At 32.8% G+C, this 13,674-nt stretch overlaps 2 protein-coding genes across 3 annotated transcripts; both read left to right on the top strand.

The window, feature by feature from the left end:
- Positions 1–2,008: 2,008 nt before the first annotated feature.
- On the top strand, positions 2,009–7,602 carry LOC119834174 (inositol oxygenase-like). The gene is made up of 7 exons (XM_038358461.1): positions 2,009–2,096; positions 2,401–2,578; positions 3,273–3,481; positions 4,112–4,248; positions 4,705–4,839; positions 5,343–5,438; positions 7,436–7,602. Exons 1-7 carry the CDS (start codon positions 2,088–2,090, stop codon positions 7,542–7,544), a joined length of 873 nt encoding a protein of 290 aa, XP_038214389.1. The 5' UTR covers positions 2,009–2,087; the 3' UTR covers positions 7,545–7,602.
- Positions 7,603–8,892: 1,290 nt separating this feature from the next.
- LOC119834447 (inositol oxygenase-like) lies at positions 8,893–13,239 on the top strand. Of its 2 annotated transcripts, none has more exons than XM_038358821.1 (7): positions 8,893–8,933; positions 9,676–9,850; positions 10,539–10,747; positions 11,322–11,458; positions 11,906–12,040; positions 12,507–12,602; positions 12,995–13,238. In XM_038358821.1, exons 1-7 carry the CDS (start codon positions 8,916–8,918, stop codon positions 13,101–13,103), a joined length of 879 nt encoding a protein of 292 aa, XP_038214749.1. In that variant the 5' UTR covers positions 8,893–8,915; the 3' UTR covers positions 13,104–13,238. The 2 variants fall into 2 exon arrangements, with proteins under 2 accessions (XP_038214749.1, XP_038214741.1); XM_038358813.1 differs by having other exon boundaries at positions 8,906–9,091; positions 12,995–13,239.
- The last annotated feature ends 435 nt before the right edge of the window (positions 13,240–13,674 follow it).

The following is a 13,674-nucleotide window of genomic DNA, read 5'->3' on the forward strand; positions in this document are numbered from 1 at the left end:
AATGGATTTATAACACGACAAAAATATAAAGATGCCGTCTTTAATGTCGATGACTGTGTCTATTGGCGCAGTGGTTGCTGGAGGTATATTGACTTGCGGGTTATGGGTTTGATGTTCAAAATTATATTATGCGATTATCACTACATAGTATAAAGCAAAGTCGCTTTCCGTGTGTGTCCCTATGTATGTATGTATAAGCAGATCTTTAAAACTAAACTAAGCTAATCTATTAAAATATTTGTTTGTATGGAAGCGCTGAACTCAGGAAATACTGTACCGATTTCCAAAAATTATTTCACCGATCCGATCATTATCCCTCGGTGTTATATGTTAACTTACTTGATTTAATAAATGAGTATTAAATTAACTAGAATTCTCAGTCTACAAAAATTGTTTCGAATTACTTATAAATGCGGACATTATCAAATTGTATTTTGTATATCTGTTGCTAGATTTCGAGTTAAGTGCCTACCATAATTAGAAAATATTTTTTTTACTAGCATACCCGGCCACGCGTAGCTGTGGCTGAGTTATAATTAAAAATATTAAGATTATAAATTATTGGGATAATTAATCGAAATAAAAACTATCCTATATCTTAAGTTGAACCAAATTACACATAAAATGCCAAATTTCATCAAAATCGGTTGAGTTGGTGCAGAGTTAATTGGGAACAAACATCATGACACTGAATTTTTATATATTACTAGCTGCACCCGGCAAACGCTGTTCTGCCTTACTCTTATCGTTTAGTGGTATGAAAAATAGATGTTAGCCGATTCTCAGACCTACCCAATATGCTTACCAAATTTCAGAGGAATCGGTCAAGCCGTTTCGGAGGAGTATAGAGACTAACATTGTGACACGAGAATTTTATATATAAGAAGATTAACCGAATTCATCAAAAGGATGTTCTTTTGAGTGTTATTTTATGTGAATTGGGATAAGTTAATCTATACTGGTAATATAATTAAGCTTTATAATACGTGTAGGAGTTTGTTTGTTTGAACGCACTAATCTCGGGAACTACTGGTCCGAATGAAATATTCTTTGAGTGTTAGATAGCCCATTTATTGAGGAAGGCTGTAGGCTATATATGTACCAAGGACGAAGCCGGGCGGACCGCTAGTCGTTTAAAAATTGAGTGTTACGATTATTTTTTACATTAGAAATATAATATTTTAAGGGTGGTCCCATGAAGAAGCCAAGATCTGGTGATGAGGAATACTGCGTTTGTCATTTTGTTCATAAAATATTTTAAATCATTACAATTAAATGAAGGTCTTTACATCCTAGTGAGTTGTGACTATTATTGGATATCTGGTGATGAGGACGACGAACAGTTAACGGAATTCAGAATCCGTTTACTGTAGATACCCTTTATTCGACAAAATTATTATATTTAATAGAATTGAAACGAAAAAGTTTTAGTTCTGTGATGGTGCTAGGCAACCTATAATACTTTATTTAGTAGGTTTACATTATTGTAACAGTGGATTGTGGCTCTTATAACCTTTTTCCCCATACTGAAGTGAGTACTATTTTAAATCGTCACGGTGTATGCCTAGGTTTGGGAAATTAGTCAAATATTTACTATGGATATACTAGGAACCAATTTAATTCATTTTTTAAAATTCATTTTATTAAATGGCCATTTAATGCAAGCCATTTCAATTTCGTTATAAATTAGTCGATAAATTTATACTATTTACGTAGGGTCTATAAGAGTTTGGAACATTTTTACGCACTATAACACAAAATTTGAGTTCACAAGACACCCTTATACACCCTTAACACCCTTATAGTTTTGTCAAGGTTTCGAAGAGAGACTTTTTTTGTTTACAACGTAAAGACACCAGATAATGACACCAAACACCAGATTATAGTTTGACGGGTGGCGTCTTACACGGGGTATCACAACAAAGGGGTATTAAGATAATCTCACGGGTAAATTAATGCTGTTTATCTATAGATATAGCCACTTGAAATTGTACTGCACGTCTATATAAATGTAATGGGATGTCACCTTTCATTTATTGCGGCCGCTAAGTTCATTGGATCTATTCGTCGGGAATAATCAACTGAGAATGACCGAAGTGAGTCCAATTGTTTGCTGTTTTGCGTTTGATAATGGAATTTTGTTTTAGCGCCCCGTTTATGTGTTGTTTTTTTCAAAAATTTTAAAATCTTTAGTAGCTTTAAAGATCTCAGATTATAGAATTGATAGTAATATTAAATAAATAAAAACATTTAGTCATTGTTTCCGTAGTGTTTGTTTCAGTAAAAGCCAAGTAACTTCTATTTAATACTATTACATTATTTTAATATATCAACAATCTTAATTTTTTTTATAACATTTAAATACAGTTATAATATCCTGTTTTCTCACACTTCCCACAGAAAGGGCCAGTCGCCATGATAGATCCCTCTCAGCTCCTCCGTCCGGAGGCAGCGTTCACTGACAAACCGATCAACGCCTACCGAGACTACTCGATCGATGAGTCGGATCCCATCAAGGAACGCGTGCGCAGGACCTATTATGAAATGCACACTAAAATGACCGTTGATCTTGTAAAGGGTGAGTGAAAATTTGTATGGAAAGCATGTCTATAATTGTAGATACTAAGTACCAAGTCTTTAATGGCATTCTCGTGCTGAAATTATTTGGCTGAGTAACCTCATATACTGACGAAAAAGAGAGGAGTAGCGACTTAGGACGTCAACAAAAGATACACTGTTACTGAATTTCGTTATTGGCTTTAAATACTATAATTATTAAGGTACCTACTTGACTAAGGATTTTTTTTACATACGTACATAGACTTTTCTTATTACATATATTTAAGTATCCCTTTTTCAATTTCCATTCATATACGTTTAGCAGATATATGAAAAATAGGAAATTATTTTTTAAATGTTTTTACCATTTCATAGCTAAGTGACACAAAAATGAAATTCACTAAAAAAAGAATAATGGACACAAAAACATTTGTTTGTACTAAATCATAGATTTATCATTGAAATATAGATCTTACAAGGTTAAAATCGAAGTTTCGGACGCCAACAAAAACTTCCCCTATTACATCTTTGTAATAGTTTCATAAGCTACGTATTAATTTATTAAAAAACTCTATCTTTTTCAGTTTCTAAAATATATATCGAATAACTAACTATGCCACAAGTAGGGAGTTTTGACCACTATAAAGTTCACAGCAATGCGAATTCCAATGCGTACATGATTGAACAGTCAATAACTTCTCTCTAAATTACAGAGAAACGTGAAAAGTGGATGAAGTTCAACCACTTCAAGGCAACGGTCAAGGAGGCCCTCATCAGATTGAACGAGCTGGTCGACGAGTCAGACCCTGACCTGGACCTGCCCAACATCGTGCACGCGTTCCAGACCGCGGAGAGGATCCGCGAAGATCACCCTGATCAGGACTGGTTCCAACTCACTGGTCTCATCCACGACTTGGGCAAGGTTATTTCAACTATAAACTAGTAAACCTTCTGTATTAATGACTTCCAATATTATGTTATGTATATGGCATCACAAATTTGAAAATGATGCATTTTACCGTGTACAATTCGAAAAAAGAATTAATTAAAGAGCTATAACACCAACTGTACCTTCTAAATGTGAAAAATGCATTTCTTTGATTAGTTAATAAATAACATCCTAATTTATCACAATTATTAGATGGCAGAATACGCTAAATTGATATTAATTCACGGAGTAACGGAGGCTATTTTAGCTCAGTGTAAATATCAAATTTAAATTTTCACATGCTAAAAGATAAAACATTACAACCGAAAACAAACGAATCGACAAACGGAACGAGTAATGATAACTACGCCATAATTGGCGTAGTGGAGTGAACCACATAAGGTCTTATGATATTAATATTTTATGACTTAAATTATTTATTACGTGGTCAAAGGGTCAAGATTAACATTTATTACTTTTGCATGTTTTTAGTTTCTTAACATCCATATTACTTCAATATTATTACAAAGGGTAGTACGGGTGTAATGTTAAAATGATCAGAAACTATAACTAAAACTTAAAATTCTACAATACTTTACATGTAATATCGACAATGTCTCATAGATTATGGCATTGTACGGAGAGCCGCAATGGTGTGTCGTGGGAGACACCTTCGCCGTCGGCTGCAAGTGGGCGGAGTCCATCGTGTATGGTTTGGACAGCTTCAAGGACAACCCCGATACTTACAACCCAAAGTACAAGTATGTACTCACGTTCAATGATTGTGTAGTAATATTACCAACTATTATCAATGGCTGTTTAAATAATGCATCATTTCATACGCAAGTTTTGTGATTCGGTGGATGATTAACGCAAAATGAAAGAAACTTTTTGATACATGACTACAATGAAACTAATGTAATTAAGTCTAGCTATATATTCTGATTCAATGCAACGCAAACTCAACCAAAAACTGTTTAAAACTATATTTTACACCTTAAAAGCGGGCAACGCGTTTGCAGATGCTCTGCGAATTTCCATGGACGGTGGTGATCGCTTACCATCTGGCAAACCACCAGCTCCATTGCCCGCTATGATATAAAAACTTTTCTCTTTTTAGTTTTTCTAATCCTAGTTTTAACAGTAATTTACACTATATATACACTGTTTTCTACAAAACTTGAGAGTATTTTAATAATCCAATGTCACTCCAACAGCACCTTATACGGAATGTACAAGCCCAACTGCGGTATCGACAACGTGCTTATCTCTTGGAGTCACGATGAGTATTTGTACCAATTCCTGAAGCACAACAAATCCACTCTGCCTGAAAAGGGTCTGCTGATGATCAGGTGTGTTATGTGTTGTTTCTCTTATTTTCCTGCCGAGATTGTTGATTCATTTGTTTTTAATTAATTAAAACAATGTTCACGTGTACCTTTGTAAATGCATCAGCAAATAAATGTAATATTGCAAACAATCTTTCTACATAAATATTCATAAATATCCAAAGGTTGTTAACGTTGATAACCTCCTTTTTTTGAGTGGGGAAATCTTGCTTAGACGGCCACGGTCACGGGCGCCGGGGAAGGAGCCGTGGGTTATCTCACTCCTAGCGACTAAAACTCCACTGTGTTCCGTCTTTCGTCTTGGAAGCGAAAACGATTGCTTTAGTAAACCCTTTGTAAACACTACTTATATATTTTTAAAACCATACACGTGTCTTTTGATTTTAATAATGAGATTATGAAATCTTCATATTAAATGCAATAATTAAATAACGCTATTTGTCTTTAGGCCCTCTTATTTATGAATTATGGATAAACAATAATTAAAGTCGAATTATTTTTAACAGGTACCACTCCTTCTACCCATGGCACAGCGGCGGTGAGTACCAGCACCTCAATAGCGAAAAGGACAAGGAAACCATGAAGTGGTGCAAGGAGTTCAAGTAAGTTTCATTGTTTAGACGAACTTTTAAAAAATTTTACCTCCATAATTTTCAATAGAAATTGTTCGGTTCAAATTAACTTTTGATTTAATATTTTATGGGAATTGTGACATATACATATATACATATTAAAATAATAAAATAAAATAATACATATATAATATTGACATATACATATATATGTCAATATTTATGATTTTCTTTCAAAGCGAGTCGAGGGATGGGAAGTGTAAGCATAAAACAGTATCCTATTATTAAAGCTTCGCTGTCCGTTTATGTCGGTTTTTTATTTTGTAAGACGCGAATGTTCAATTGAATGATCATCAAACACGAGATACAATGTAACGTATTTCCTATTTAAAATTGTATAAATCAGTTCCAATGATACCATCAAGTCTATTTATAACCTAATTGCCGTTCAAGTAAGGTTGGCGAACCAATATATTTCGCAAAACGGAAATTAGGTATTTTAATATGAACATTGAACTTACAGATTCAATTATTGGTCATAGGTTTATTTCTACTACCATTGACTGTTAAGATTAGACATTGATGTAAGTCTTAGTGACATATGTCGTGTGTGTCTTAACAAAATTAGACATTGATGTAAGTCTATGTGATGATGTCTATATGATAGTTGAGAGTAGGGCATCAATTTATTCGCAATGCCACAAGGGGCCGTTTATATTTTGAAGCAATAACAACCTCAAAAGTTTGACTTTAAACACTTCCAATCGACATTTATTATTTATTTATTTATAATGCTTTATTGTACAAAAAGTAATCCTTATACAAAGTAATGAATTGACGTTTCTATGCTTTTAATCATTATATATTTGGTTTATTATATTCAGATATAATAGATCAGAGTTTTTTCAAAATGGAATCTTTAGAAACGCGCAGAAATGCGTCACAGCTTCTATGCCTATATAAATTATTGAATAATGAGATAGACTGTCCATCACTGTTGTCACAAATTGGCTTCAATGTGCCTATCTATAACTGTCGGCTTAGTACTTTTTATTTTTATTTACGTGAAATTTTCAAAAAATAAATATGGTTCGAACTCCCCATTACAACTTATGTTAAAATTATATAAAGGAATGTTTACCGTCGATTGTAACACTGATGTTCATTTTTCTAAATTGAGCTTGTTCAAGAAGCAAATTTTGAATGCCTTAAGCTAATTATATTAAATTTCAATATTTGTAGCTGTACATCAAATTTTTATTTTTATTTTAAATGCTGGTAAAGCTGTGCCTACCTGTAATTTAGATACATAAGTACTAATGTGTTGATGTATAGTTTAATGTTTTAATAGTTTTAACAAGAAATTATGTATCTAGTTGGTAAGCCTTTATTTAAATAAATAAATAAATAAACCACTAACCATTAAAATTTTGCGAAAATATAAGCAACGTTTGTAGCCCTATTGTCAATTGAGGGGAGCACGTGTGGCCCTGAAGTCAATGAAACGTTTAAGTCCCATGTATGTCACCTTTATAAATCGCGAGACCACATCACGTGATGTCGCCAATTATAAAAGGAAATCTTAGAGGCAATATTGAACTTTAAAGCTATAAAGTTTTGCAGCTATAAAGTTTAACGCTCAGAGTTAAATAAATAGTTATACCACTTAACTATAGAGTTTCTTGCTAAATCTTCTCTCTAGAAACTGCTTAATCTAAACCGATGGTAAATGTGAAAGCTGTGTTATGACAATTCAAAAGTACTTATAAGTGTAATTGAATAAATAAAAGTTTGGTTTTGAGTTTGAAATATTGCACTAAAGTTCCAACAAAATAGTTAAAATCAAATATAATTTGAAATTATTTTAAAATCGTCTCTCCTGTCCTTTCTTGGGCTCAAACTAGTTTGTATCAAATTTCATGCCAATCTATTCTGGGGTTTAAGCGTGAAGAAGAGACGACAGACGTTATTTTTGAACAAGTTATAATATTTTATTTTCATTTTCTTAACTTATCTTTTTATTTCAGCAAATACGATCTGTACACCAAGTGTGAGACGATTCCCGACATCGAAGCGCTCTGGCCCTACTATGAGAAGCTCATCGACAAATATATTCCTGGAGTATGTGAATGGTGAAAACTGTCTTGGCAATATACGTTAACGCAAAATTAGAAAATTAAAAAAAAATTATAAATATCGAATATGGCAATATGTACCACTATTTATTTTTATATATAAAGCCTATGCATATTTATGCCAAGTATTGTCTCGCAAAGTGCAATTGTAGAAATTAAATAAATTGCAATTATAAAGTGTTTTTAATCGATCATATTACGTACACTTGAAATGTTATGAAAAAGTAGTACCTACCTTAATTAGTACGCATTTAATGCAGTTTAAAAGTATTTGATATTCCGAAGGTTTGTGAATAATTAATATTGAAAATACATATTTAAAATGTATAGACTTTAGGCTGATATAAATTTAGACCACGGATTTGTAGATTAAATATAATTATATGCACATTACTTTGTTTCATTTTATACTTTCCTTTTCTGTGACATAATAATATATATGCATATACGGCATGATGACAAAACACATTTAAAGAGGATTATAAAAGTATTTTTAATAATTTACACATAGGTCCGACATAAGACGTATAGAATTCACAAAATGCTTCCATTTTCTAAATATAGTTTACCTAATACGGGTCAGGTAGTACACATCCACAATTGTACAAAATGTATACATGTTTATCCATCAATTATTAAATAACATTTTGTTATTACTATGATCCGTTATCTATAAATATAAAATGTATATAAACAATATTGTATCAAATCGTTTTGCGTCTCTATAGTTTATCTAAATATTGGCAAAGGCCTTGAACTCTATAGAGTATTGAAAAAGCAAAATTATCAAAAAAATATGAATCGTTTTAGAAGTCTCAAGTTATGGTTTATATACAGTGTATGGATTTGTTTCTAGCTTTATACCTTAAATTGAAACGTTTTTCTGTTCGCCTGATGTTTGAATAAGTAACACGATGACCATTGTCTTTTTTTGAGTAGATGCTACGTTAAAATAAATATTTATTATTAAAGAAACAGGTAAAAGTCGCTAGCATGGCTATTGAGCTTAGCCTGTTCATTGTTCGTTTCAGGTAAATCCATACACAATACGTTAATAGTGGGATAATATAATGAATAATCAATATTTAAGCAAGTAAAGAATACATACAGACGGACACAGAACCTCCTCCATTGTGTTTTTGGAAGACGGATAAAAAAACAATAAGATACCCTTACGTTATCAACAGTATTTAAGAATTAAGCCACCGATAAGTTTATTTTGAAAAATTTCCCATAGCTTCTCTACTAAGGCCGTGATAACATTAGAGCCTGACCCCTTTTGATAATAATTTTAATGGCATATAAAACGCTGATGCTCTGTGGAAAGCCTCCAGTCGAAGTTTCCTCACCAAGCGATAAAAATATAACAATAATGAGGGATAGAACCAAAGTGAGTAAACTAAATTTTATAATATTGGATTACGTTTACAAACAATTGTGAAAAAGTTAATATTTTAATGACTTGATAACTAGTAATTGTGAGTGCCGATGGATCATCCAGCGTCCGATTTTTTTATGGACTTAGAAGTCGTCAAATTGCCGTATTACGTATGTAATTTAAATGTTGTGTTTTGTTTTTAATTTTTTTATATAAATGTTTATTTATTCTTTACGTTTTTAAAGAACGTTAAGCCTTCAGTGTTTAAAGTAAATATATGTTGTTATTCAGTGTTTACAGCTAAATGTAGATATTGCAATTGTTTATAAAATTATATAATAATATTTTGAAAGCAGAATGTTAATGTCAAAAGTATGATAACTTATAAGAGATAAGTAATGTAATATAATAGTCTAACTCTAAAGAAGGAAAATATATTGTAGCCCAATTTATTTAAGTTACTAGGCCCAGAGTTTTTCCAGAACAGGGCAAATATTTTATCTTACGTTTAAGCACTCAAGTGATCATTATTGAAAAAACGTATGACTTCCACTCCGTTTCACATTCCATCCAAATCGGTACTTCTGTTTAAACGCGAAAGCGTAGGTAACAGACAGACAAATTTTCGCAATTACACGTAATAACATGAGTGTGGATTTAATGCAAAAATCTCATTTGTAATAAAAAAAACGCAAAAATTTAATAACATAGGTTATTTACATAAAATCGCTTAAACAGTTTTCATTATCCATAGGAATCTGTGGGTATGGTGGACCCGTCTCTACTCCTCCGCCCAGAGGCAGTGTATGACGACAAACCGGTAGCGACCTTCCGCGACTATACCATTGACGAGAACGACCCCATCCGTGAGCGCGTGCGCAGGACATATTACACTATGCACACTAATATGACATACGACTTCGTTCAATGTAAGTCCTTCATTAGTAGGGGTAAATCGGAGACCTGCAGGTATATAATTAATAATGAATACGTAGAATATTAAAATCCATCGAACCGTGAGCTCTTTGTAATAATTTATATGATGTATGATAAATTATTATTAAGATGTAAAATGACATAATTTCAAAAGAGGATCTACCCAGATTCTCGTCGTATTCTCTGTGTAGAAACTGCCTTCCGAACGGAAGTGTAGTCGAGTAAGAGATTTGTATGATTTTAGTAAATATTCTATGCTTATAATATAATAGTCGATTTATTCTCAGTTTGAATGGGACATGAACTTCTTCCAATATATGCAATATATATCAGCAATGTCATGATAGTGTCGAAAACATTGAACGCAATTCTGAGATCATGCTAAGTTCATCAGGTCATCTTGTAAATCTAGTTTGCTAAAACAATAACAGCTTTTGTACTCGTAATAATAACATCTTCAGCCAGCGTATTAGCTCAAGAATAAGCAAAAAAAAAAACAATTACATTTAACTATAATAATGTAAGATTTAGTTATATTGGACTCAAAAACGTAATCATAAGGTAATATTGTCAGGTCGCTATTACATTACCATATTTGTAGATGAATATTATTTATGTAATAAAAATGAACAATTAATCGCATACTGATTATACGATCGAATCAAATTTCCACTCCACCAGCTAAAATGGCCAAATGGTTGAGCTTCAACCACTTCAAGGCGACCATGAAGGAGGCGCTATATAAGATGAACGAGCTTATCGACGAGTCGGACCCTGACCTGGACCTGCCCAACATCGTGCACGCTTTCCAGACCGCGGAGAGGATCCGACAGGACCACCCCAATGACGACTGGTTCCATCTAATTGGACTTGTCCATGATGTTGGAAAGGTAAGACTTAGTATTTTCTTGAGTTTGATTTTACGCGAGTATTATACATTTAGAAATTAAAAAGTTTTTAACGGATATTAAACGCGATTTATTCATAAATTGTATTGTCTGTCCCGTCAGTCTCCCCGTGACCATGCTCGCTGTAAAGTGTTCGAAACGTCGGGTTAATAATATAATGAATAAATCGCGTTTAAAATCCGTTAAAAAGTTTTTAATTTCTAAAGGTAAGACTTGTTATATTGTCGCCCACACCGGTAAATAGTAGCTTTTTATTTTCGTGAAATTTTCGTTAATTTAAAATTTATGGGTTTATTTTTAACTAATGTTACTATACATATTATAAGTCTTCCTCTTCTATCTATTACAAAAAAATCCATCGAAATCCATTGCGTAGTTTTAAAGATTTAAGCATACATAAGGACATAGGGAGAGAGAAAGATATATAGAGGAAAAGACTATGTTTTATACTTCGAAGTGACTTTAAACTACGTCTGTTTTCAAATTTTCACTGTATAATGAGTAAATAAAATAATGATAGCGGACAAGTAAGACATCAATTATACAATATATTCAGGTAATGGCGTTTTACGACGAGCCCCAATGGTGCGTGGTGGGAGACACGTTCCCCGTCGGTTGCAAGTGGGGCAAACACATCGTCTACGGAGACGACAGCTTTAAGGGCAACCCTGATACCTACAACCCGAAGTACAAGTATGTCGACACTTGCTACTATTATTGTTTTTACTCAGTTTGCAGAAGGTTGTAAACAATACCCGTTAATTAACAAGTCCTTTAAATAGTTCCACGAAGAAAACATTTATTGTGAAGGAGATTGTATTTTGTTACTTTCTATATTATTAAAAATCTACCAAAACCATCTATTGAGTAAATTCAGCGAAGTAACTTAACGAGAAAGGCGTAAAAAGCCTAACTAAATCAACACTAATTTAAAATGTCAAGACTTAATGTATAAGAATGTTAATTTATAAAAATATACTATCATTACTAATTTAGTCTCATAAGACAAAATATTATAGCACGCTTTACTCAATAACTCAGATTCAATTAAGACTACTTACGGTAAACAGTAAATGGTAACGCGAATCAGCCGAATGTTTTCAATAACATTGTTAATAATAAAATAATATTCTCTTTCAGTACCGAGAATGGTATATACCAGCCAAAATGCGGTATCGAGAACCTAATAATGTCTTGGGGTCACGATGAGTACCTCTACCGAGTACTACTCCACAACAAATCCAAGTTCCCTATCGAAGGTCTATGGATGATCAGGTATTTCTTCATTATTTTCTTTTATGTCATAGCGGGCAACTGTGCTGGAGGTTCGCCTGATGGTAAACGATCACCACCGCCCATGAACATTCGCAGAGGCTCAGACCTCTGAGAATGCGCTGCCCGCTTTTAAGGAAAGGATTGATGACTGGGAAGAAGGAATGGACTGGGAAGGGCTAGGAGAAGGAAATAGGCCTCCCGCTCCCCCACTCACCGTATTATTATTATTATATAGTTTATTATTGATACGTTATTCTACAATATGTTATTACATCAAACTAAGGTCTAAGACATATTACCATTGAATCTGGAATTGTAAATATTGTGATAGTGTGCCGTACCACAAATACAGGACACTATCCAATCATTATAAAGCGAATATCAGAAAGTTATTAACCGTTTAACTGACATGTAAAGGCAGTACACCTTTAAGATATATTATATTAATTATTAATAATATTTGTAGGTATCACTCCTTCTATCCTTGGCACGCTGGTGGTGACTACCAACACCTCGCTAAAGAAGACGACGAAAAAATCAAAGAGGCTGTTACATTGTTCAAGTGAGTTTCTATGTATCATAAAATTATATTAATGTCATAAACATGAAAGTTTGTAAGCACGAATGGTATTGATATTTGTAACAGTTTCACGCGAAAACGGTTTATCGTATCTATATGAAATTTGGTATAAAGATAAGTTTGTATAAGCAAACTGGCTACGTTGTACCGAGTGACGCCGCGGGTTGAAGCTATAAATATTGATACCATGAAATAGTTTTCGTTTAGTCTCGATTTTATACCACTATAAACGGACGGATCTAATTCAAACTATCATTACAATCATTTCACGAGAGAAGCGTGTTTTTAAGTTCTTTGAAAGTATATTTGCTTCAAATGTGATGATATCTGAAATCTTTAATTTGCTGTGATTTCTAAAAGTCTTTCTCTTACAGCCAATACGACTTATACACAAAGTGCACTGACATCCCCGATATCGAAGCTCTGTGGCCCTACTATGAAGGTCTCATTGAAAAATACATACCTGGTGTGCTCGAATGGTGAACAAACCCGAATAGAATGGGAGAAAACTCGAGTACTAGTAGTAGCTACTTTCTTAAAAATTGTGTGAAAATGATATTTTTTTTGTATTTTTTTTATGATGAAGGTAATGATCGCTGTAGCCTTAAGTGTAATCTTATTGTGGCAATTAATAATTAAGTTAATAATTAATAATTAAGGCAATTAATAATATGTGTAACTTGTATATACTTAAATGTGTAAGAACTTCTTGGATATGACATTGTAAATATTAATTTAGACAAATAAATGTTTTTATTATATTCATATTGTTTTATGCCAGTAGAATCTTAGGACCTTAACTATCGACAATTGCGTTGAAACTTTGTTAAAATTTACATTTGGACAGTAAATACAAAAAAAGTAATTATTATAAACAATCATTTGGGCGATTCAATCTGGGTCTGTCTTCGAATACGCTTTTATTTGATTCATATTTTTTTTTTTTGAATATGTCTGTAAAAAAAGCACAGATAACATAATAGTATACGTAAAAGATACGTTTGCTTAACAGACATATTTAGTAAAAAAAATTGTTAGAAATCTTTGACGTATC

Source organism: Zerene cesonia, chromosome 2 (genome assembly GCF_012273895.1).
Source record: "Zerene cesonia ecotype Mississippi chromosome 2, Zerene_cesonia_1.1, whole genome shotgun sequence".
In the NCBI taxonomy this organism is placed as follows: domain Eukaryota; kingdom Metazoa; phylum Arthropoda; class Insecta; order Lepidoptera; family Pieridae; genus Zerene; species Zerene cesonia.

Bases quoted from the DNA above. Each gene is read 5' to 3' on its own strand.
- LOC119834174 (XM_038358461.1), top strand. The intron at 3,482-4,111 runs GTTATTTCAACT...AATGTCTCATAG, and splicing joins TCATCCACGACTTGGGCAAG to ATTATGGCATTGTACGGAGA. The intron at 4,249-4,704 runs GTATGTACTCAC...TCACTCCAACAG, and splicing joins ACTTACAACCCAAAGTACAA to CACCTTATACGGAATGTACA.
- LOC119834447 (XM_038358813.1), top strand. From the start codon at position 9,032: ATGGATCATCCAGCGTCCGATTTTTTTATGGACTTAGAAGTCGTCAAA. The intron at 9,092-9,675 runs GTATGTAATTTA...CATTATCCATAG, and splicing joins TCGTCAAATTGCCGTATTAC to GAATCTGTGGGTATGGTGGA. The intron at 9,851-10,538 runs GTAAGTCCTTCA...CCACTCCACCAG, and splicing joins GACATACGACTTCGTTCAAT to CTAAAATGGCCAAATGGTTG.